Below are 25,726 nucleotides of genomic sequence, written 5' to 3'. Positions count from 1 at the left end.
TATTCATGACATGGCTGGCTATGAAGCTAAGTACAGTTTACTACGGATGAGTATAAAGGCCATTCACGTTACAGTTCTTTAGTGGTCGCTCTAAAGGTTTTTTTTTCAATCATGTCACCATTTCCGAACATCTATTATGAAATTGATTTCCTCTGAGTCGTATATTTTCGATCTTTTCATGTCCAACGTGCTACATGGATATTCTTTCATGTACGTTAAATGGAATTTGACTGTTTTCATTAGTCTTTAACTACTGATAACTACGAAAACATTTAATTCAAATGGTCTTTGAATTTTATGTTAACGTAATTGTTTCAAAACAGTTACATCTGAGAATCCAACCACGATTACCTTATTAAATTTAATATTAGTCGCGATATCTTCCTCTATACGGTAGTTGAGTAATAATTAGCATAAAGGCTAATCTATTACCTTAACTCTCATAGTTACAAAGCCATGTTTATTACAATTGGCTCAGAATGCTATTTTCGTTAACTGAAATGATTTTTCAATCGCGATAAAATGTTTACTTTGTTTTACTTTTCATCCAGGTTTTACATACTTTGTTTTTCAACAACCTGAGTATCCGAGAGATTGCAGAGAAGTATCGAATGCATGTTCCTCTACCCACAACACATCTGGAGTGTCCCTTATTAAACCAGATGGTTACCCGGAACCGTTTGAGGCTTACTGTTATAATGATCTTGATCTTGGTATACCAGGGAGTTGTTATGAACTCCCTGGTACAACTGCCATATAGACTGTACACAAATCAAGCATGGTGTTATATTACGTATTGGTCAATGATGTTCGTAGTGTTTAAATATTGATATTATGGGTGAGGTTTATTGGGATACCAACGGAAAATATCTAGGAGAAAACAAAGTTGAAAGTTGCAAATTTTTCGACTTTTATGCCACCATTTGAAGTAAGATTTAAATAGATAAGCTATACTTATATATGTCGTTATGGCATAGAGGAGTCAGTGAGGTGAAAAAAATCATAGAAAAGAACGCAAAATGCTGTTTTAAAGGGATTTCCAGTGGCTTCAGTTGTTAGCTTCATGAGATTGAACACGCTGGAACCTTTCTCAATCTGTATACGTGAAAGCCACATCTTCATAACATTTAGTACGACGAAGATACGATTTTTTTTGTAATATGTTGATATTTTGTGAATGCATTTGGGAAGAACACAGTGACTTATGTCATCAAGGTAGTTCACCTGATTGTTTATTTTCTTTAGTAATTAAATCTCTTCTTCACAGAAGGAAAATAATAATTTCTACCGAAAAGTTACATTTCGATCATATTTTAAATATACATGAGAACTTTGACAGCTAAGCAAGTATGTAGCTATGTACACAGCTTACTACGGAGGAGTATAAAGACCATTCACGTTACAATATAATATATAATAGGAAAATAGACATGTCGTTTTGCAATCACATACCACCTACTGTTATCTACTCCATAGAAGAATCTGGGGTTTAGTCAGTCACTATCGGTTTCAATAAATCAAAACATATCTCGAGTTAGGAAGAATACATTCAGATGGGTTTTCAACTATAACATTGTGGAATACCTTTCCTGTTCATGTAAGTGTTTTGTTGTCTGTCACCGGAATATCCCCATAAAAATAATGAATCCTTCCGGTGTGGAAATTAGAAAGTGTATGTCTATTAATTTATGATACCTTTGGTTAACTAATATACATAGATGATAGTGACCTATTGTAATAACTTTTCCAACTCGTCGGTCATTTTGTCACCGCTTGGGTCCACCAGTACCGCCTTAGCTCTCTGCTTTATTGAGTCACTGGTCTGAACCCTCAGAGACGGTTTCTCGCTACGGATGCAGTTCTGTATCACCTGTGCCACATCCTCTCCAGTCTGCATAGTTTCTTGCATAATCGGTCCGTAGTTTGCAAGGAATTTCTTTCTTAGATTTCCAGAGAAATCATCAACACCAGCGTCCACATCGACTGCATCGAGTTCCCCACCTTGGTTATTCTTTCTTATATTTCGAACGAAAGGTGTTTGCACTGGACCTGGTTCAACATTTGTTACGCTGAGAAAAAAAATCAAATACAATAGAATAGCAAAGAATGAGATGCAATGGACGTCGATTGGAGTCGGGTCAGGTCGTGTCAGGTGGGGTCAGGTGGGGTCAGGTCGGGTCGGGTCAAGTCGGGTCGGGTCGGGTCAAGTCGGTTCGAATCGGTTCTTAACGTTGGCATTCTGTACTATGCTATGCAGTTGAAACGTGTTTTCATCAGTTATAACCTACAGTAGGCCTTTAAATCTTCGGTTCTCGATATAAGACTCCGTGAAAACTCGTAACACAAAACAGCCAACTTACAATATATTATATTGGCGAAGAAAAGGAGCCATGGACCCAGCAATGCCTTCTACTGCAAACTTCGAACCGACGTAGAAGTCAAAAAACGGGAACGCTGTAAAAGGAATTAAAACAAATTGTTCCTTTCAACGTTTGGTAACAATAGGCTCAAACTACAATTTAGTGTGCTACAGACTGTGCTACAGAAAAACGATGCTTCCAGAGAAATGAGCTCATCAATTGAAGAGGATGGATTACTTCGTTCAAGTTACAGACCATAATAGCAGTCTCTCAGATGCCACCCTAAGCTCATTACCCAATACTTTCTAGGGGTCCGAGCCCGATATTCATAAGGACCATTAGTCATAAGGGTCATTGTTCAAAAGGTTCGTTAATCCATAATCGAAAAAAGGTTCGATATTCAAATAGCAAAAAAGGTCCGTTATTCATAATCGGAAAAAATCATAATAACAAAAAGGTTTTTCATAATCGGATTAAAGTGTAGGTCAGAATTCACCATAAATAACAATATGGAAACTTACGTAATATACCACTGACTGAAGATATGAAAATAATATGACCAGATTTCCGCTCTTTCATCTTCTTAACAACTTCTTGAGTTATGCGGAGTGTACCAAACACGTTGGTTTGGAACAGAGATTGCATCTGTTCTAAGGTAACGGATTCAAAATGGCCGTGCTGTCCGATGGCGGCGTTATTGACTGAAGATAGGAAGAAAAAGACAGTTACCTCATGTAGAAAAACATAACCGATTCTTCGTAGTTATACTAACAATTGTGATAATTCAATAGATTAAAAAGGCTAGTATAATGTTTCAAAATAACAAAGCAGGGATGGATCCCGAATCTCATGAAGAAATGGATGGGGGTGGATAGCTAATTAAAATATAACAAGCCGCCCTCCCCAGTATAAACAAAATTATACAATTGAAACGATGCATACGGAGGCATAGTTAGGCGATAAATGTATCCTCAAAGTAGATCAGAACGCAAGGATGTGTTGATAAACACTGACTTTGCCTTGGATCCGCGCCTGCAAATATACTAGGTGAAGGGATTGATGGAGGTTAACAGTTTTAAAGTTAACGAATTAATACCACATTGATAACACAATCATTACATACAATGTAGCTTTATTCTTTATAAGCGTTACTGTACTCTGTAAGACTTTGTCGTGATACTGTAAGTTATTAAATGTACTATTCCTCGGAGGTTTCCCTTATGGCAAGTGTCATATTCAGATTTGAGTATATAATTCTCTTGAACGATTTAGGAAAATCACAATACGATCACCACAGTCATAATTTATATCTAAATTAACGAAATAAATGTTTTAACTCTCTGTTTATTGTTTAGAGCCGATAGAGGGCAGCATTTAACTATTGTTTACGGGTAAAACAGCGGTACAACATTCCTTTCCGGTGGTCGTTTCCACAAGAGGCCTCTTACGCTACACGCATTGGTGATTATTCTGAAAACCAACAAGTGACCTAACGGAGCGGCAGGCTGAAGCTGGCCAACAGACCGCTGGTGAACCGCAGAAAAATTAACACAGTCTACCTCGATAAGGGTATTGAAGGTCATGTAGTAAATCTTGTGTGCCATCAAATGACCATCATATATGGATGTAAAGAACATTATTCGTTCGTTTTCATGACATTTTATGACAATCAGAGTGGCTCTACTACCAGCAGGTGGGCGTATTCAGACAGCGTCCTCAATAAATCAATTCAATAATAGTACTACTACTACACAAGGAAATAGGAATAATGATTTCTGCAAGTAATTGCTTAATTTAACAGGCCACTCGCCACCAGGCACTCTCGCTGCCTGGCACTTTTATTTGTTAGCTAGATAAATAAAGCGTACATGCTAAAATAACCATTCTGTGCCAGTTAAAAGGGAAATGCCTTCGTTATCAACACCTTTTTTGGGTGTCAACATCAATTGCCTATCAACACCCATCAACACCCATCAACACACATCAACACACAACACACACATATCAACACACGCATATCAACACACATCAAAACACATCAACACACATCAATACACATCAACACACACCAACATCAACATCAACACCCATCAACACACATTACCTATCAACACACATCAATAACCTTATACCATATACGTACACATTCTCAAAAGACTGTAGAAAGGGCATATATTGCTACGGCCGGTACAACAAAAACTTTCTCGTTCACTTCACTGATTCCCAAAACCATTGCATTGAGAGATGAAAAGTAACTTGGTACCCTGAAATATGCATGCTTAGGTATATCAGAGGTCAATAGACGATGAACGATCGATAATATCTTAAACTTTAAATAACACCTACTTAGCACATCAATTCGTCCCTCGCTGCCATAGGTGGCTTTTACAAATTTCTCAATCGACTCTTCTTTAGAGACGTCTAACTCTTGGATGAATAAAGTCTTGTTTAAAGTTCCAGCAGCCGCCTTTTCTAAATCTCCTTTCTTTTGTAGGTTTCTCATGGTTGCTAACACCTGTACATGTCACACAAGATATTGAAAACTATAATATGAACCAATTTGATAAGTGTGTAAGTTACATAGTTTCAAAATTATTTACGAGAGCTCAAGGGCGTAGGAACCGGGGGCTGGGGGCGCCAGCCCCCAGTGAAAAATATGTAGGGGCGGAAGTATCATTCCGCTCCCCGCTTCGCAAGTCAGAAAATCCCTTTTTCATTTCCAAATGAGAAAAAAATCTCATTTGGAGCACCAAATTGCATCTAAGGCCAGGTGAAAATGCAAAATTATTTACAAAATGAAGTGGGTGTTGAAATGTGCTATATTGCACCAAATTGCATCTGAGGCCACCTGGAAATGCAAAAAAAAAATCCAAAGGGGAGGGGGACACCCCCTCCCCTTAGACCTCTCCCTCAGGCCGGCCGTCAGTCTTCAGCCCCCCACTCAAAAGTACCTTCCTACGCCACTGCGAGAGCTACTCCTTCTAGCCAGACCCCAGCCTTCTACGAACAAGAGCTATAGCATTTTACAATAAAGAATTCACGGAGGTGTTTCATATTACGAGCAGCTTTGTATAATATGTATACTCGGCCGACATTTGATCAAAGTCGTCTTAATCCTCCCCCAACACTTCCATACTTCATGTTTATTTTTTATTACATTATATATATTTTTCACAACAAGGGAATGATGTACTTCAAGACATTGATGACTCATTCCTGGGTGTGCTGAACGTTTTCAAATTTCCCCGATTGATTTAGGGATAGAGGAGCTGAACCTTTCTGGAAATGCCACAGGTGAGACAACAATTTGATAAAGGAGGGGTATCTGAGCCTGGCTTCATTGAATCTGACTCCCATGTCTAGGGGTCCTACCTCAAAAACAAAATGAGGCATATTTAGACTTTAAATTAGTGTTTTAACTAGCTCTTAATGGAGGAATGAGCTAATAAATTTTCAAAACTGTTTATGTGAGGTTGAATGGAACATTTAATCTCGACTGACGATTTGAGGTGGGGGAGGGGTATATGTAATCATGTTCCCTTCCTATACGCACGCCACTGCTCAAATATCTTGGAGTACCTCGAAATACATACGAAACATTTATTGAATAATGAACAAGAACTAGATAGATTTATGGTCTTGTTGTAGTTTTGTGAAAATCACAAACATCCCTTTATTGCTCCAAATAATTGAATAATCTGCATAGTGTAATGAATAAATCAACGTCGTTGAGACCATTGGTTGGCTAAGACCTTTAGCTTACATGTTATATCATTCAGGTGGTTCCTCTCTTTGGACAAATGTTGATAAACTGGAGGATGCTTAGATGTAAATTAATGCTATATTTTTTGACATTCAGTCTGCCAGTTGGTCGGATGGGGTGAGGGTTCCCCTGATCTTATTCGCCCTGCTCATGCGTCACAGAAAAACATACTACGTGGTTGCGCCCCTTCGCCGGCGAAGCCTTAGACACAAACGAAAAACGAAACCATGAGATACTAGTCGCATGATTCAGCTAACACATGGTATATACGTTCTTACCTTAAAATTCTTTTCTTTTGCAAGAAGTACAGCTGTATCCAAACCTATGCCAGATGAACACCCAGTGATTACCACTACTTTAACATTAGAGTCGGCCATACTGTTTTCAGCTGGTAATTGAACTGAATAATCATCCAATAAACGTGGAACGACTAAGGTATTTCGATGTTGGGAACCAACGGAATGAGGCGGTTGTGTGTCGTCTGTTTCTAGCATACCTTCTGCTTTATAGCTTGAATTGATAGGGCTTTATATGGACTTGCATACTTTCGTTATGAATTTACTGTATATTATAACAGGGAACAAAGGACGAAGTTTTAACAACTCCCTGGTTTTAATTTGTTTACTGCAACGCGTATGTAAACTATTTCCATCGCGGACCGATGAACGGAATAATTGCCCAGCGTTCGGTCAAGTTATTCATTATCGAAGAGATACATGTAGTACGCATGTCCTTAGTACGTGTGCAATAGTTTGATATTATCTTCATTTTGCAATAATCCCGTTATTCCTGAAAACAGTCTAACGAAAAGAGGAAAGTTCGAAAAAGTGATGTTGTGGGTTTTTCAATATTACAGCAAGGCCTAAGCCTTCTCACATGACTTTTACCACAGATTTTTATAATAAAATGAAATGTTACTTATAAAGTAAATGTAAACCACAACAAACTACGGTGACAAATAACACCCACAATATTAATATATTATGTCTATAGACATATACATACTTATATTAAGTAGGATGCGTTAACCATATATATATATACATGCATGATTGTATCAAAAGTTAATGAGATTTTAATATTGGTATTTTGTGAATGCATTTGTCAAAGAGCAAAGTGACTTAAGGCAATTCACCTGAAGAAAATGTTTTTTTTCCACTTGTTTTTCTCTACTTTAATAATTATATCTCTCCTTCACAGACGTAAAAATATATGTCTGAGAAAAAGTTACATTTCGATCATATATTTTATACATGAGAACCTTAACAGCTAAGCAAGCATTGCAAATTTAATTATCAGTCTTCAAGCGGAATAATATTACAATTGGAAAATAAAGCAATAAGACCATTTGAATATTCATGACATGGCTGGTTATAAAGCTATGTGCAAAGCTTACTACGGAGGAGTATAAAGACCATTCACGTTACAATACAATAGGAAAATAGACATGTCGTTATGCAATCACATACCACCTACTGTTATCTACTCCATAGAAGTATCGGGAGTTTGCCAGCCAATATCCTTGTTTTAAATCAATGAAAATATATCTCGAGTTAGGAAGAAGATATTCAGATGGGGTTTTTAACTATAACAGTGGAATGCTTTTCCTATTCGTGTAAGTGTTTTGTTGTCTGTCACCGGAATATCCCCATAAAAATAATGAATCCTCCCTGTTGAAAATTAGGAAGTGTATGTTTATTAATGTATGATAACTTTGGTTAACTACTTTTACATAGATGATAGAGACCTATTGTAATAACTTTTCCAACTCGTCGGTCATTTTGTCACCGCTTGGGTCCACCAGTACCGCCTTAGCTCTCTGCTTCATTGCGTCACTGGTCTGAACTCTCAGAGACGGTTTCTCGCTACAGATGCAGTTCTTTATCACCTGGCCCACATCTTCTCCAGTCTGCATAATTTGTTGCATAAACGGTACGAAGGTTGCAACGAATTTCTTTCTTTGATTTCTTGCGAAGTCATCAACACCAGCATCTACGTCGACTTCATCACGCTCAGTTATCCCACCTTGGTTATTCTTGCTTATATTTGTAGTGATAGATGTTTGCACTGGACCAGGTTCAACACATGTTACGCTGAGAATGAAAAAAAAAAATATATAGTAGAATAGCATAGCATCGATTGGAATCGGGTCATGTCGGATCGGATCGGATCTTGAAATATAGCTTTCTTTCTTATGCTATATTCGAAAATGTTATATCAGCTATGGCAGACATTATATCTTTTCGATCCTCGATATAAGACTTGGGGAGAATTCATTCTTTAAAAAAAAACGAAAAAAAAGGAAAAAAAGTCGCCTTGATATCGTTCTTTGTTAGTACAATAGCATATAATTGTGTCACACTGATAGAGTATTACCTTACGTAACTCTTAATTTGATAACTTAACCCATACTCATATACACAAAACAGCCAACTTACAATATATTATAATGACGAAGTAATGGAGCCATGGACCCTGCAATGCCTTCTATGGCAAACTTCGTTCCGATGTAGAAGTCAGTAAACGGGAACGCTGTAAAAGAAATAAGAACAAACTGTCTCTTGCAACGTCTAAATAGGTAAGTTAAAAGGTGACAATAGGCTCAAACTATAATAGAGTGTGCTGCAGACTGTTAAAAAACATTGCTACCAGTTTTGAGAAATGACCCTTCAAACGAATAGTTCATGAGTTGAAGAGGTTGGACTACTTCGTTTAAGTTACAGACCATTAGAGCAGTCTCCCAGATTACCCCCTAAGCTCATTACCTAACACTCTTTCATAGCTTGACAAAGCATGGTGTTGAATGTGATCCAAGAGTACTCTTTATAGTCTGACATAGCATGGTGTTGAATGTGATCCAAGAGTACTCTTTCATAACCTGACATAGCATGGTGTTGGATGTGATCCAAGAGTACTTTTTTATAGTCTGACATAGCATGGTGTTGAATGTGATCCAAGAGTGCTCTTTCATAGCCTGACATAGCATGGTGTTGAATGTGATCCAAGAGTACTTTTTCATAGCCTGACATAGCATGGTGTTGAATGTGATCCAAGAGCACTCTTTCATAGTCTGACATAGCATGGTGTTGAATGTGATCCAAGAGTACTCTTTCATAGCCTGACATAGCATGGTGTTGAATGTGATCCAAGAGTACTCTTTTAATAGCCTCACATATTATTATATTAAGGCCTGCAGAGTTTTGCTTTTGTTTCTTCCGAAAACTCTCCAAGAATTTATTATATTGGTTGCTCTTTTCATTTGGTTATTTTGTTTGGAAAAATAAGGATATCAATTTTGAATTGATAATAAACAGGTAAGTGGGCGGGGTGAGCGATTTGCCATTCTCAAGGATACAGCAAAATCAAATTATCTGCTGGTAGGCCTTTATATTTCCTAGATTTAGAACAATTTCTGACTATTATTGCTTCGACCAACATCCTCTATACAAAGATATACAGCTGTTGAAAGATTCTCTCAATTATGACAGCTGATATGCCAGGTCAACAAACTACATGCGCAATTGAGTTTTTGAGTGTAGATTAGAATTCACCATAAATAACATTATGGAAACTTACGCGTTATACCACCGATGGATGATATGAAGATAATATGACCAGATTTCCGCTCTTTCATCTTCTTAACAACTTCTTGCGTTATGCGGAGTGTACCAAACACGTTGGTTTGGAACAGAGATTGCATCTGTTCTAAGGTAACGGATTCAAAATGGCCGTGCTGTCCGCTGGCGGCGTTATTGACTGAAGATAGGAAGATAAAAGAGTGACCTCATGTAACAAAACAAAACTTATTCTTGATAGTTATTAATACTTGTGACGATCCAAAAATAAAGGAATTAACAGGCTAAGATAATATAACTGCATGACCTGATTGGGGTTGATCCTCGAATCTTGTAAAGGAAGGAGTGGGGGGGGGTGGGGAGGCAATTACATGATAGGGGTTCTGGAAGGGGTTCTCCTCAGTAGAAATATAAATATACACTTGAAAAGGTGCATTGTGAGGCATAGTTATAGGCTATAAATTTAACCGATAAGTAGGTCAAAACATATGGTTGTACTAATACCTACTGAGAATTCCTTGGATCAGAGCCTGAAATAATAGGAGGTGAAGGGATGGATGGAGGTTGATAATTTAAAAAAAACAAATCGATAACATAAAGGTACATACTGTGTAGCTGTATTCTTTATAAGCATTACAAGTTATACTTCTTGTGTTACCGCAGCATCCCCCCCCCACAACCTCACCCTAGGTTTCCCTGCTGATAAGTGTCATATTCAGATTTGAGTATATCATTCTCTTGAATGGTTTAGGCAAATCAAAATACGATCACCACAGTCATAATTTTGATCCATTAACGGAATTAATGTTTTAACTCTCTGCTAATTGTTTAGAGCCGATAGAGAGCTGCTTGTAACTATTGTAAAACATAGGTACAACATGCATTTCGGGCTGTCGTTTCCAGGAGGGGCCGCTTAAGTATACGCTACACGCTTTGGCAATTCTTCCGAAAACCAACAAATTACCTCGCGTTTCTGAGTTAAACATTGTGACATGTGACCTTCCGCGACTCTGAGTTGCCACTCCCCATAACTTACTTGGAAATATTCGGTAAAGTGATAATGAGTAAAGTTAATCATTAATATCAATATGAGTGTATGTTAATCCCAATAAGAGACTTGGCTTGTTGCGTTTCGATATCTTTGGCCTTAAGCCTCAAAGAAGCTTGTAAATCTGTCTGATTTAATAGTTGAATAAATCCTGGTTCAATCCTAAACTTATTGATTTTTCGCTCCTTTATTGTCTGAGTGTGCTTCATGCTGCATCCGTAGTATTCATGATGTATTCCTTTCTAGATTCCAGACATAACGGAACTCTTTATACACTATAGCTGGTCCTTATCAGAATAGCGTAGAAGCAGAGTACTAGTTCAGCTTTGAGGTCAAATAATCACTTGGTTACAATACCCAGTTAATATGGAGCCACCAGTCTGTGGAAAGTTCACATTGTTCAGTTTGTAGCAGTTTAGAGGTAGGCCGACACGAGCAAACAATATGAACGAGATTGTTTACTAGGTCATTTTGATTTACGTAACTTTGATTTGTCAAAGCTAGATAAATAAGCCGTTCACGCTAAAATAACCTTTCGGAGCCAAATTAAATGAAAAGCTTTCGTTATCGACACCCGATGACCTCAAATAGAAAAAAAAAACACCCTAACAATAAATTAATATATAATAGTGAGAGTCACCGGTGCGATTGAATTTGTACCGACAATAATTATTTGCTCTGAATGGGCCTATACAGGACCGTATTAACTTTCAAAGTTCCAAAGGTTGTAACAATTAATCTATTGCTATCTTCTTGAGCAACAAACCCGATTGATAAAATATCAAAACATTATAAAATGGTGGACAAAGTCTTTACCTTTAAGCATTTACTTGGGTTTTGTAAATATAAGTTACAGTGCAAACAATCACAGTTAATCGTAGATTGCTGTGAAAATTATTAAGGCCAAACTATCTTGATATATTGGAACATCTCTTTGGCTCGTAAGGGCGTTCACACTTTTATTAAACCTTAGTTTGTTTCGTTCGATAGTCCAATTCTCAAGTTGTGTTCTCTGGTTCATATACAATTGGTTTTAGGGAGTGATAGACAACCGTAGCAGAAGCGACTTTATGTAGTTGGAAGGAAGATAAGTCTGCGATAATCTACACAGCCACTACTTTATGTGAGGTTAAATGGAAATTTCATCCCAATTGACGATTTGAGATGGGGGGGGGGGGTAGTGGTGTGTCGTCTGTTTCTTGTATACCTTCTGTTTGATATCTTGAATTGATAGGGGTTTTTATGACTCGATGAACAATTTTACATGTATAATAGAAAAACTGCAGTTGTGTCTCAGAGTAATGACTTGCAATTTTGTGGAAAGTACAAAGTCATTGTTTACTCAATTGTCACATTCTTGTGAAACACTTGAACTGTACTGCATGCATTGGCGGGTCGGGGGTATTAAAACGGAGGTGTGCGTCCTTGTGATCGCTGAAGCGGATTACTATATGTAGGCTATATAGGAGCTATGGGTCCTCCCTCAGAAGAAAATAGAACTAATAAGATGTTAATGAGATGTTAACAAGATGTTAATTGACGGAATTCCGAGGCAGATATAGACATATATTATTAGGTCTTTATAATCAATGAAGTGCTTAGATTTACTTTTAATTTGATTTTGGGGTTGGTAAATGAGCTGTACACCCCCACTCAACCCCACGGACTCAGTGCCTGGCTGGAATGTGCAGCGTTGTACAGTGACAAATGGTGACCAAGTCCGAGAAGAGTTTTATGATATGCACCGCAGAAGTCCCGTGGACCGGATTTGTAGAAAAAAAATACATACAAGTGATATGTGGTTATAGCTCGACGGCCATGTTTGTTCATGGATACTTTAACACACTGCTTCACAGAACAATGTAGCCTTCACGAAGCCAGTTGTAACACTGAATGAATAATTATGTTAAAAATCTAATTAGGCCCTCGTTATTTATTCACATCAATCAAATACAAATTTGCATGACGCATTTGTTTGCACAATGGGTTTTTGAATAACAATACATATTGCACATCCGAAGTAATGACGAATTATGGTAACAGTCAGACATGCTAACAAGTATTTCACAAGAAAATTTGGTCAGCTATGACTTTGCAGTTTTAACAAAATTGCAAGTTTTCACTCCGTGACACAATTGCAGCTTTCAAACTAATACACAGGTAAAAGGGAGGCGCACTGTATCTCAACGATAACTACAATGCTCAAGGTCAAAACTTGACCGTACGATGGACATATACCGTTTCATGATTTTTGTCATATTTAATCAAACTTCAATATCACAGTAGGTAAAATATAATTTCTTTGGGTAATGGATTGAGAATCACAATACACACTTCAAATCCGAACTTGCAGGTTGGAAAAAGCAAAGCGTGCAGTTCAAGTGTTTCACAAGATTGTGAGAATTGAGAAAATTGCAAGTCATTACTCTAAGAGACAACTGCAGTTTTTTCTATCATACATGTAAAGAAACGTTCATATATTAAAGGCGTTTACTGAACGAACATCACATGCTAAAGGTCACACTTTATTTACACAATTATATGGTGTCTACATAAGAGAGGTTTACCATGGACTACACGGGACACTATATAAATATATTATATATATATAATATCACAATGGTATTCGTGATGGACATAGTTTACATAAGCGTTGCATTGTACACCTTTCGTCATATTTTTATCTATATGTTGACATTACGCAAACAAAGTACAAAGTACATATAAAGCCCTATAAAATTCACAGACAACACACAACCGCCTCATTCCGTTGGTTCTTCATCGAAATACCTTAGTCTTTCCACGTTTATTGGATGATTATTCAGTTCAGTTACCAGCTGAAAACAGTATGGCCGACTCTAATGTTAAAGTAGTGGTAATCACTGGGTGTTCATCTGGCATAGGTTTGGATACAGCTGTACTTCTTGCAAAAGAAAAGAATTTTAAGATAAGAACGTATATACCATGTGTTAGCTGAATCATGCGACTAATATCTCATGGTTTCGTTTTTCGTTTGTGTCTACGGCTTCGCCGGCGCAGGGGCGCAACCACGTAATATATATTTGTGTGACGCATGAGAAGGGCGAATAAGATCAGGGGGACACCCCATCCGACCAACTGGCAGACTGAATGTTAAAAAATATAGCATTATTTTGCATCAAAGCACCTTTATCAACATTTTTTTCAGCAGAGAGGTGCCACCTGAACGATAAAACATCTTAACTAATGGTCTTAGCCAACCAATGGTCGCAACGACGTTGGTTTATTAATTACACTATGCAGATTATCCAATTATTTGGGGCAATAAAGGGATGTTTCTCACTTACAAAAAGTAATAAATTACAACAAGACTCTAAGTCTAATGTTCATTTTTCAATAGGCGTTGCGTATGTATTCCGAGCTATACTCCAAGGTATATGAGCAGTGGCGTATGCTAGGAAGGTAACTTACCCCCTCCCCCCGCCCCCATCTCAAATTGTCATTCGGGATGAAATTTCCATTTAACCTCACGTAAGTAAGTTATGACTATTTAATAGCTTCAAGGAACGCTAGACATGATAGTCGGCTTCAATTAAGCCAGGATCATGTACCCCTCCGTCATCAAATTATTGTCTCGGCCCTGCCATAAAGGTTCAGCTCATATATTCCTCAATCAGTACCTCACACCCACCTCGCCCCCTCCCCGTCGCTCTCACACATTTGATATTATGTGCACGTCACTGTATAAGAGGTATGGAACTAGAGATCTAGCATTTGATTACCATTTGGTAACCAAGTGATATTTGACCTCAAAGCTGAGGCTATAAAAGAGTACTCTTGGAGGACAGTCACCACCGTGCTATTCGAGGCTATAAAAGAGTATTCTTGGATCTCATTCAACACCATGCTTTGTGAGGCTATAAAAGAGTATTCTTGGATCACATTTAACACCATGCTATGTGAGGCTATGAAAGAGTATTCTTGGATCACATTCAACACCATGCTATGTTGGCTATAAAAGAGTACTCTTGGATCACATTCAACACCATGCTATGTGAGGCTATAAAAGAGTTCTTTTGGATCACATTAAACACCGTGATATGTCAGGCTATAAAAGTGTACTCTTGGATCACATTCAACAGCGAGCTATGTGAGGCTATAAAAGAGTACTCTTGGATCACATTCAACGCCATGCTATGTGAGGCTATAAAAGAGTACTATTGGATCACATTCAACACCATGCTATGTGAGGCTATAAAAGAGTACTCTTGGATCTCATTCAACACCGTGCTATGTTAGGCTATAAAAGAGTACTCTTGGATCATATTCAACATCATGCTATGTGAGGTTATAAAAGATTACTCTTGGATCATATTCAACACCATGCTATGTGAGGCTATAAAGAGTATTCTTGGACCACATTCAACACCATACTATGTGAGGCTATGAAGAGTACTCTTGGATCACATTCAACACCATGCTATGTCAGGCTATAAAAGAGTCCTACTGTATCACATTCAACACCATGCTATGTTGCCTATGAAAGAGTACTCTTGGATCATATTAAACACCATGCTATGTGAGGCTATAAAAGAGTACTCTTGGATCACATTCAACACCATGCTATGTGAGGCTATAAAAGAGTTCTCTTGGATAACATTCAACACCATGCTATGTGAGGCTATAAAAGAGTACTCTTGGATCATATTCAACACCATGCTATGTGAGGCTATAAAGAGTATTCTTGGACCACATTCAACACCATACTATGTGAGGCTATGAAAGAGTCCTACTGGATCACATTCAACACCATGCTATGTCAGGCTATAAAAGAGTCCTACTGTATCACATTCAACACCATGCTATGTTGCCTATGAAAGAGTACTCTTGGATCATATTAAACACCATGCTATGTGAGGCTATAAAAGAGTACTCTTGGATCACATTCAACACCATGCTATGTGAGGCTATAAAAGAGTTCTCTTGGATAACATTCAACACCATGCTATGTGAGGCTATAAAAGAGTACTCTTGGATCATATTCAACAGCATGCTACGTGAGGCTATAAAAGAGTTCTCTTGGATAACATTCAACACCGTGCTATGAAAGGCTATAAAAGAGTTCTCTTGGATAACATTCAACACCATGCTATGTCAGGCTATGAAGAGTACTCTTGGATCACATTCAACACCATGCTATGTGAGGCTATAAAGAGTACTATTGGATCACATTCAACACCATGCTAAGTCAGACTATAAAAGAGTACTCTTGGATCACATTCAACACCATGCTATGTCAGGCTATGAAAGAGTGTTAGGTTATGACTTAGGGTGTCATCTGAGAGACTGCTCTAATGGTCTGTAACTTAAACGAAGTAGTCCAACCTCTTGCCATAGAAGGCATTGAAGGGTCCATTGCTTCTTTACTTCGCCATTATAATATATTGTGAGTTTGCTGTTTTGTGTATATGAGTATATGGGTTAAGTTATCAATTAAGTGTTACGTAAGGTAATAATATACAATAAAGAACAATATCAAGGAGACTAAATAGTTTTTAAGAAGAGTTAATTCTCTCCAAGTCTTATATCGAGGATCGAGGAAATATAATGTCGATCATAACTGATATAAAATTTTCGAATGTAGCATAAGAAAGAAAGCTATATTTCAAATTTCGATCCGATCTGACTTGACCCGACTCCAAGCGATGCTATACGCTATTCTATTTTTGTTTTCAGCGTCACAAATGATGAACCTGGTCCAGTGCAAACATCTTTCGCAACAAATATAAGCAAGAATAACCAAGGTGGGATATCTGGGCGTGATGAAGTCGACGTATACGCTGCATGGTGTTGATGACCTCCCAGGAAATCTAAGAAAAAAATTCGTTGCAAACTACGGACCGGTTATGCAAGAAACTATGCAGACTGGAGAAGATGTGGGCCAGGTGATAAAGAACTGCATCTGTAGCGAGAAACCGTCTCTGAGGGTCCAGACCAGTGACGCTATGAAGCAGAGAGCTAAGTTGACAAAATGACCGACGATTTGGCAAAAGTTATTGCAATAGGTCACTATCATCTATGTATAGGGAGAATTCATTATTTTTATGGGGATATTCCGGTGACAGACAACAAAACACTTACACGAACAGGAAAAGTATTCAACACTGTTATAGTTGAAAATCCCATTTCTTCTTCCTAACTCGAGATATGTTTTGAATGATTGAACCGATATTGGCTGACAAAACCCCCGAGTTTTTCAAGGAGTACCGGTAGATCACAGTAGGTGGTCTGTGATGTCGTAAACGACATCTTTATTTTACTATTATAATATTATCGTTCCTTTACCCTTGAAATCTGATACATTTGCAACTTTTGCTTACCTGTCATGGTTCTCATGTATTTAAAATATGACCAAAATGTAACTTTGCAGGCAACTCAGATTTCTATAGAAGGAACAGCGTAAAAATGTTTGTAGTTGTTCTTCGAGTTGAATCACTACTACGTTACATGTTGCGAAACGATAGACTGTGATGGTATTTACATCTCATTTGTTCGTTTTTTCTTGTTGTCTGGACTTTAATTTGTGGTCTTAGTCTCCTTTAATAATTATTTATCTGTTATAAAAATTCGAGTGTAGTTCCTTTTTTCAAATTACATTATGTATAAACTTACCTGGATGGTTTGATCAATAAAAGATTGAAGTAAAACAATATTCGAGTGTAGGCTATTTAAATAGGGATATTCTATTACTAATTATTCAAGTCGAGGTTATGGCAACATAAAGCCATCTTCTTTTCTGCTATATTACTATGATTGATTTATTTTTCTCCCTCTCCCTCTCCACCTCCACCTCCCCCCCCCCCCCATGTAACCATTTTCTCCCTTCTCCCGAATCCCTGCCTGATAGACCATATTTTAATTAACAGTACAGAAGCACGTTCAATGGTTTTGTAATGATGAATCCATAGCACAACGTGGTTTTCTTCACCTAAGGTTTGGAGTTTTACTGTAATCATACTTTTCATTCATGAGCTACCCGGATGATCATCCTCATTAGTCGCGGTCCGGAGAAAACAATTAGTGACGCTCTGGCGAGAACCAAAAAAAGGGGGGGCTGGCAGGAGGTTGTGTGTAGAGGGTACACGCAAAAAAATGGAGTGTTGAATTTTAACACTTTCCAGGTGTAACCGTTCACCCTACACCTGAAGGGTTACTCTGACCCTGAGTAGGGTTACATAATTTATGTAGCGTGGATTTTTTAACACCTGCAGAAGTGTACTTTCAGTTCGAGCATTCTGATTGGTCAAACCTCCCGTCAGCTGGATTCTTAGTACCGTGAACACCCATTTACCGTACCTAGCAATACCTGTACCAGTTTGTCGACATTTATCGTTACTAAATGTACTATAGTAACCACAGCCATATATACGTTCAAGCCACAAACGTTACGTACTCAGTGTGCGATAACGAGCTACAATGGCATGAAAATGACGTTATAGGAGACTGGGGCCTGGAAGAATTGATTGAAAAATTCGAAGGTATGTTTTGATATTATGTAAGTGTATGTGACAATTACGAGATATGCTTAGAGACCCACGACTAAGCTGGGTAGACGAATGCATTTGAATCGCTTGCGTTACGTAGACCTAACGTTAAAGTCATACTATAAGTTAATATAATAGGCTAGCTGCTGTTTGTCATAGTCAACTCATAATTGTCAACGAATCAGTGTAGCCTACATACAAGTAAACATTAAACGGAATTGCCTTCGGACGGACGGAGGACTTTGGTCTAGGCCTTTATTGTAATCTAGTGCATTCTATTCCCTTTTGTGCGTTAACCGTAACTTCGTATACCCTGCGAGTCACTTTTTTAAGTAGGACTACTACTAGGCCTAGTACTAGTAGTAGTAGGGTATACTTAGGCTATTTCAAGACAATGCATTTTAAATAGCATCAGGCATGGGCCTATAGTTACGCTGGTACTATGTTCAATAAGGGATAAACATATATTCATGTAATGCAATATATAATTACCACTAATTGCCATTTTAGCTTGTAAGTTGTAGCAAGTAGGCCGAAGCTGATGTGGATTGGTGATACTTTTAGACCTAGGCCTAGGCCCAACTATAATTTAGATATCTTATGGAAGTGATCTAGCTGTTATAATTCATTATCAATCTACACAATTGCATACAGTGGGAGTGAGCATTGTTTTAAGCATTGTTAACATGATGCATTGGTTATAAAAGTTGCCTACCTTGTCTGATGAAAGTTTAATGCAAGTTCCTGTTTTGACAAGTAATCACTATAGGCCATCTGGCTTTCTAGATTCAAACGTACTTGAAGAAGTTAGAATCACAACTGATTAAATTGTGTGCATTTTCTTTAGGAATGTTCATGTTTTGTGAGGGGTACATGTAAAAAACTGCTTATGCTCCAAGGTTTTAACACAACTTCATTATGATGGGAATTTTCTTTTCTTTTCTTTGTTGTTACTTAGGAAGCATCAACTTGGAATTCTATTTGCAAAAGATTTCAGAAAGACCTCAGCAATATGTGTTACTTCTTGGAGGAAGCAAAATACACCCCAAGCAGTCATTTGTGATCATCCAGAGACATGCCCTACCCCAGAGGACATTTATGAAGCCATTGATGTTTGCTTCAAATTATTCTACGTGTTAAATCTGAATTATACCAAATTGCAAGTCTCGGTGCCTGGGAATTTTTCCAAAAAGTTGTCTACAAGTTGCCTGGTGGTGTGAAACACAACCAGATTCGAGATTTTTATGCTCACCGTGCCGACAAAAAAAAACAACGTTACTGCAGTTTAGCAGTTGTCATAGACAGAATTCCATGTTTCCTCATCTCACGGATCAGAATGTATGTAAAGTTGATGCTTATTTGGAATTGTCTTTGGGAAGAGTTTTTTCTTTTTGTTTAATTTGGAATACCAAAGGCACGAGCCAACAACAAAGACAAAGTAACTGCAGTGTAGCAGTCATCATAGACAGTACTCCACGTTTTCTCATCCCACGGATCAGCATATATCTAAAGTTGTTGCTTATTTGAAATTGACTTTGGGAAGAGTTGTTTCTTGCGTTTAATCTGGAATACCAAAAGGCATTTGCCAACAACAAAGACATAGTCACTGTAGTGTAGCAGTCATCATACACAGCACTCCATGTTTTCTCATCCCATGGATCAGAAGTTTTCTAAAGTTGTTGCTTATTTGAAATTGACTTTGGGAAGAGTTGTTTCTTTGTCTTTAATCTAGAAACCAAAAGGCATGTGCAAAAAAATAATGTCGAGAACAAACTTAAAGACTATATATATAACCATGAACAATCTACATATCTCAACTATCTATTTCTATAACCATGAACAATCTATATATCGCAACTTTCTATTTCTATAATATACCTCTTTAACTATACTTTGTAAATATTATTGCTATGGAGATGGAATTCTTGGGCGTGAGCCAGTGAAAGTTCGAAAGTTGGTGCTTATGTAGGTCAGGCAGGATGAAGGAGAGATAAGGGGAGATGGGGGTCAAGAGGGGTTAGAGATGTGTGTGTGTGTGTGTGTGTTTCTACAGTGTATGCTATGTACAGACTACTTATGATATTGTGTGAGAGGAAGGGAGTTCACTGTTCACTTTGACTTTGACTTGGAATATTGGCCTTGTGTGTTGTTGTGCTGGCTGTTGGGAAAATGAAGGGTGTGGCTGAGTGAAGTGACTGCAAACTGATGAAGACCTGAGAGATTGAGTGAAGGAGTAGTGAAGGAATAAAAGTCACAGAACATTATAAATATTCTCTATTCTTATCTTTGGAATTCCACGCTTCCGCATGAAACTTTGCAGCTTTGTCGGGACTAAACTAACATCGATCCTCTACTCGACAAATAAAGACCAAGTAACTGCACTGTAGCATTTGAAAATGTTGGCACTTTTAAGTTGACTTAATTCCACAAGACAATACTTTTATAGCCTAAATTGTTCGTTTTACATTTAATGGGATATAATAAATGGACCTCTGGAATAGGAAGGTAGTAGGGTGTTTAATTGCTGAAAATCCCACATTCTGAATTGTTTGTGTTGTCATTGCTTTTTGCTCTCTCTTAAATGTAACTTTCTGCTGTGAGCGATTCAAACATGCATCCATATTGTTTACCTAATTACTAGGTAATAATTAACCTAAAACCTGTATAAAATATTTACTAAAAGGGTGCGATGTAAACTTTTCTGGCAAAATTTTACATAACAGTATTGTATTTGCGTTACATAATAAACATGTAAAACTTTACAAACCAGCAGTTAAATATACATCCAGAAGTATAAACGAGAGAGCACTATTGTGTGTTGAGAGTCCATTAAGTATCATCTTGACACAGATGACAAATGAATACTATATGGTGGTAATTCTACTCACTGAAGCCGAACTTTGACACCCAGAAGGCCAAAAAATGTGCACTAGAGTGTTAATTATACTCCCTGAAGTGCAATTTTGACACCCAGAAGTGCTAACAAATGAACACTTTATGGTGTTAATTTTACTTCCTGAAGTGTCATGTTGACACCCAGAAGTTTTAACAAATGAACACTTTATTGTGTTAATTTTACTCCCTGTAGTGTACCTTCAACACCAGGAAGTGTTATTTTGACACTTGTATGGGTGTTGTTAAGGCAACACTCGCAAAGTGTTATATTATGTTACACTTCTGAAGTGTTAATTTAACCCGGTGGGTGTTGTCCCTAATCCAAACAGGGTGGGGTGTTAAATTCAACACTTTACGATTCAAATTTAACACTTCATTTTTTTGAGTGTAGCATACCCATGTTCCCGTACTTATCATAATTCCCCGTCGAGTAACACTCTAAATCACCAGAGTAATGTACTCTATACTGCAAAGCATTGCAGAAGTTCTCACTAGCTGAACACTATACCCCTAAAGCATTGACACGTCGGTTACTTGGTATATCTTATTTTAGTTCTGAAGGGGCGCCCTAGTTTCTGTTCATATATAATCCGTTAAGTGTCCCACTGCAGTTACTTAAAATGTATTACCGGAGAGTACTTTGGTACTTATGTAAACTTGTCGATGTCCAAGATCACCTCAGAAGGCCTATATATATATACGTTTTCAATCGCCAATTTGATAGTGTCAGTATTGTTATCAGAGGAAGAGTTTTCTTTGCTTATTACGTGAAAATGTTTTGGAAATTATGGCAAAGTTTACGTAGATATTATGTCAACACAGATATTTGCTTTCACTACAAAAAATATCTGTAAACAGTTGTCTATCACTCTAATGTTTAATTATAAAGTACAATGATTTTAATATTCATTGGGAAGCTATAACCAAAATAGTTTGGAAGACTACATGTACCATTCAATGCTCTGTAACTATAAAAGTAACATGCTAGATTAAAAAAACAAAACAAATTAAATGAAGTGCGGGAGAATTATCTGAAAATAAACCAACTCAAGCAGCCATTCCTCCTTTCTTGTAAATGTCAATTTTCTTAGTATATATTATTCATACAGGGACGATTCCAGAGAAGGGGCAACCCCCCCCCCCCCACCTCACACTCATAATACACACAACGTCCCTTTTTTGAACGTTTTAGCACTATATATACATTAACTAATCCGTTAGGAATGAGCAACTTGTACATTTCTTGTAGAATTATCTGAATAGTACGCAATCATCGAACTAAAGAATTGTGATATAGTTCTGGTAGTAATTCTCAAAGTAAGGAATTTTTTTTGGGGAGGCCCAGCACATTCTTGGGTTGGTGGGGGGGGGTTCAGGTCGCCCAGAGCGCCGCGGAAGCGCGGGCGCTCCCCGAAGGCGTGGGATCTATGCCTCGCCGTAGGGGTCCGACGGGGTCCAGAAGAAGAGGTCCCGGAAAGCCCTGTGGTATTTACAAAACTGTGAGTATTAGAATGAAGTATTTAACTATCAGCAAGTGGCATTGGATGAACGAAGCTCTCCCCGAGGGCGTGGATGAAGGGGCAAGATCCCCGGAAGCTCCGGGGTATTTACAAATTTGTTGGCATTAGAATGAAGCCTGTAACTATCTTGAAATAGCATTGATGCAGACCAAACATATCACAATAGTCGCCATTTTACCATTTTGTTAATAATAGCCTAACTAGGAGTAACGCCGGGCCGGTCGATTAGATGATGCAGGGGCTTGCGAGTGTGGAGGATGGATGATAGTGGGAGTTTGGGGTTGCGAACAATTATGTCCCTCATTCTGTCTAACAGGAGGTGATAATTAGACAACTATCTACAATGGGTGCGGGCGAAACTTGACGAAAATTACGCATTTTTTTAAAGAAAATTTTAGTAAATGTATTACTTCATATTACATTGCAAAATTATCCATGAAATTAAGATTCTCTCCTAATTCTCTCGTCTCCTTACCTTTCGTTTTTTCATTGTTGTTTTACTTTTTCGATCCACACATGGTGGGTGGAGGGGAGGGGGTATGCCATTGTTTCTGAGGTGCACAGCCCCTGGTGTGTTTGTGTTGAAAATGGGCAATTTAATACAAGTTATCGCCATTGTGAGTTCAAGGATTGTCTGCAAGTTTTAACAGCCAGAAATATACTGTGCATAACATCTGAGAAAGGTTATGCTCAGTTGGCAAGGAAAATTGATTACTTTAGATTAACTTTTAGGCCTAATATAAGGTGATCACAAGAAGTACTTTGTAAACTTTTGGTGGTATAAGTCTACACCTACTCATGGTATTAAACACAGTACTTAATTATTTTGCATGTTTGACCACCAATCCACACTGTCAACAGCTTTTACATCTTACATACCCTAAAAACTTAACAAGTTCTTAAATTGTGCTGTTTTCGTCTTTCTGCAATTTTGATCTTAAGTTGAGGATATATCAGCAGTATCTCTCTGTTGAGTTGCAAACACATATATGCTTATTTTGTATTATTTTGTTGAGAGTACATGATTAAAAGAGACAGTTCTCATAACTGCTACTTATAGTGATGACCGTCGGTAACCATGATTCTAGGTTACGCAAACCTAGGCTTACATAGGCTGATCCAGCTATGGGACTAGTTGTACATTAAGGTTTTTTTTTAGCTATTTACACTAAGCTTTGGCTTCACTAATTTTATGTACAGACCATGATCACAGTTCATATTGTTCTTTCCATCTCTGATACATCCATCATTTCGATGACATATATACGTTCTCTATTTATATATCCAACTACAAGATAATATGTTCGTGGATTTTCTTTCCGCAAATCGGTCATTTTGGATTTCAACATTTGAACAGTTGTAGCCAAATTTGTTGATGGTCGTATGTATACCGTAATGAAGTAATATTTGAGACTTCTTGTAATGGAACGTGGCCGTGCTCTAATAACTATAAGTTCAATATCCGGTGTAGGGATGATGAAACATATCTTTGGCTTGCAAACTGACCAGTCCTTGAAATATAAGGGATAAGTCCTCCTCCATTTGCAGAGAATTGTCTGTCCCAACGAAATATATGGGTTTCTTGCGCCTAACTACCCTCTGTATTCCTGCTCTGTTACCTCTGCATCGACTAAGACTGGACTCTTCTGTCAATGTATTCATAAACGGTGAATCAATTGAATAGGTTTGCATATCATTTCGTATGCTATGTAAAGTCTTCTACTATAGTATAGGCTTCAACGCCTTTCCGTTGGTTCTGTGTTACCTGAGTGCAAAACGTATACACGACAGTCAGTGCAGAAAGGAAGAAGAAAACACCCAAAACACTCAGACATAATTAAAGAGTTTTATAGCTCTCCCAATTCTTTAATTTACAAAACGATAGCATAGCCCTGCAGGTTAGTATAACAACAGCATGCGGTCTAACGTCACATAAATTACAAATACACATCTCAAACACAACAAAACAAATAAGTCTACATGAGCTATATAAATATACAGGCAGCTCGAATCAAGCGCCCTCAGTTTGATATATGACCATAGACATGTGTTAGGTAAGTTATTTTGCATAGTATTACTTTAGTGTCATATCAACACAGGTATGAATCAACCAATCAGGTTATTGGATACATCGTTAGAAGGGCTTGGCGCATGCAGACTGTCTGATTTGTGAATGGAAGTTATTTTAGAATTGTAACATTCACCCTAAATGTATAACGTGTACCCCTCACATCACTTGAAATTTACATGTTTCTCACGGTTAATTATTGGGCTTCATGATATCTGAGAGACGTCACGTGACAGTGCATGTTGTTTATACCCCGTTAAATTAATAGACGCGCCGAGCGTAGTTTGTATCGTGATGTGACGTAACTTTAGAAAGGAACTAATCATGAAACATCAATCGTTTTTTAGTGAGTTAAACATATCCTATGCCGGATAATCTGGGATTTATGAATCTATATAAGCCATCTAAGAATTATAAACTTTAAAGTAAATGTAGAAAATAAACCTTTGTAAGTAGTCGAAGTAACCATGTTGATAAATATTTTAGTTACGAAGCTACTTTTATGGTACTACGAACTGTAAGTTGCTACGAGTCTATAGGCGTTATAAAAGTACTGGTGGGTCCTGGTTTCGATCCCCTTTCAACGTAAAGACTATGAAGTTTCATATATAATTTGATATTTGCGAAAAAGGATTTCTCACAATTTTATCTGGCGTTACAGGTGTCAAAAAAGGAGTGTTAGGGGAGGGTGGGTTGCACAAACCAATGGATTGTTTTTATGGCGCCTGACTGAATTATTAGTGATAATAAGAGATAATAGTTCACACATTCCAGCTAATTCCAACATTAATTTCAAACATGTTATAGATGACAGTCCACTCCGTTGTATTCATTTTAAACCACGAAATGTGGACGTAATGATTTTCTTACATGTCATATGCTAAGCGTACAGCGGTGTCCATATCTACGTCAAATGATAACCACTGTGACAACAACCATTTTGAAACTGCATTCCGCCATGTTGTTTTCATGGT

At 37.7% G+C, this 25,726-nt stretch overlaps 2 protein-coding genes across 2 annotated transcripts in view; both read right to left on the bottom strand.

The window, feature by feature from the left end:
• The window catches only part of LOC139974071 (retinol dehydrogenase 8-like), a 145,057-nt gene extending 138,408 nt beyond the window's left edge, over positions 1–6,649 (bottom strand). The window contains exons 1-5 of the mRNA XM_071980991.1: positions 6,402–6,649; positions 4,707–4,875; positions 2,882–3,061; positions 2,361–2,454; positions 1,086–2,069 (exon numbers count right to left, since the gene is read on the bottom strand). Coding sequence (XP_071837092.1) covers positions 1,730–2,069; positions 2,361–2,454; positions 2,882–3,061; positions 4,707–4,875; positions 6,402–6,617 — 999 coding nt within the window. The 5' untranslated portion in view covers positions 6,618–6,649 and the 3' untranslated portion in view covers positions 1,086–1,729. The remainder of the gene's footprint in view (positions 1–1,085; positions 2,070–2,360; positions 2,455–2,881; positions 3,062–4,706; positions 4,876–6,401) is intronic.
• A 188-nt stretch (positions 6,650–6,837) lies between these two features.
• The window catches only part of LOC139974070 (retinol dehydrogenase 8-like), an 81,395-nt gene continuing 62,506 nt past the window's right edge, over positions 6,838–25,726 (bottom strand). Inside the window, exons 3-5 of the mRNA XM_071980990.1 lie at positions 9,700–9,879; positions 8,562–8,655; positions 6,838–8,216 (exon numbers count right to left, since the gene is read on the bottom strand). Of these exons, the coding sequence (XP_071837091.1) occupies positions 7,871–8,216; positions 8,562–8,655; positions 9,700–9,879 (620 nt within the window). The 3' untranslated portion in view covers positions 6,838–7,870. The remainder of the gene's footprint in view (positions 8,217–8,561; positions 8,656–9,699; positions 9,880–25,726) is intronic.

Source organism: Apostichopus japonicus, chromosome 9, assembly GCF_037975245.1.
Source record: "Apostichopus japonicus isolate 1M-3 chromosome 9, ASM3797524v1, whole genome shotgun sequence".
NCBI lineage: Eukaryota > Metazoa > Echinodermata > Holothuroidea > Aspidochirotida > Stichopodidae > Apostichopus > Apostichopus japonicus.
Note: the sequence above shows the minus strand (reverse complement) of the source record. Positions and strands in the feature narration are given on the sequence as shown.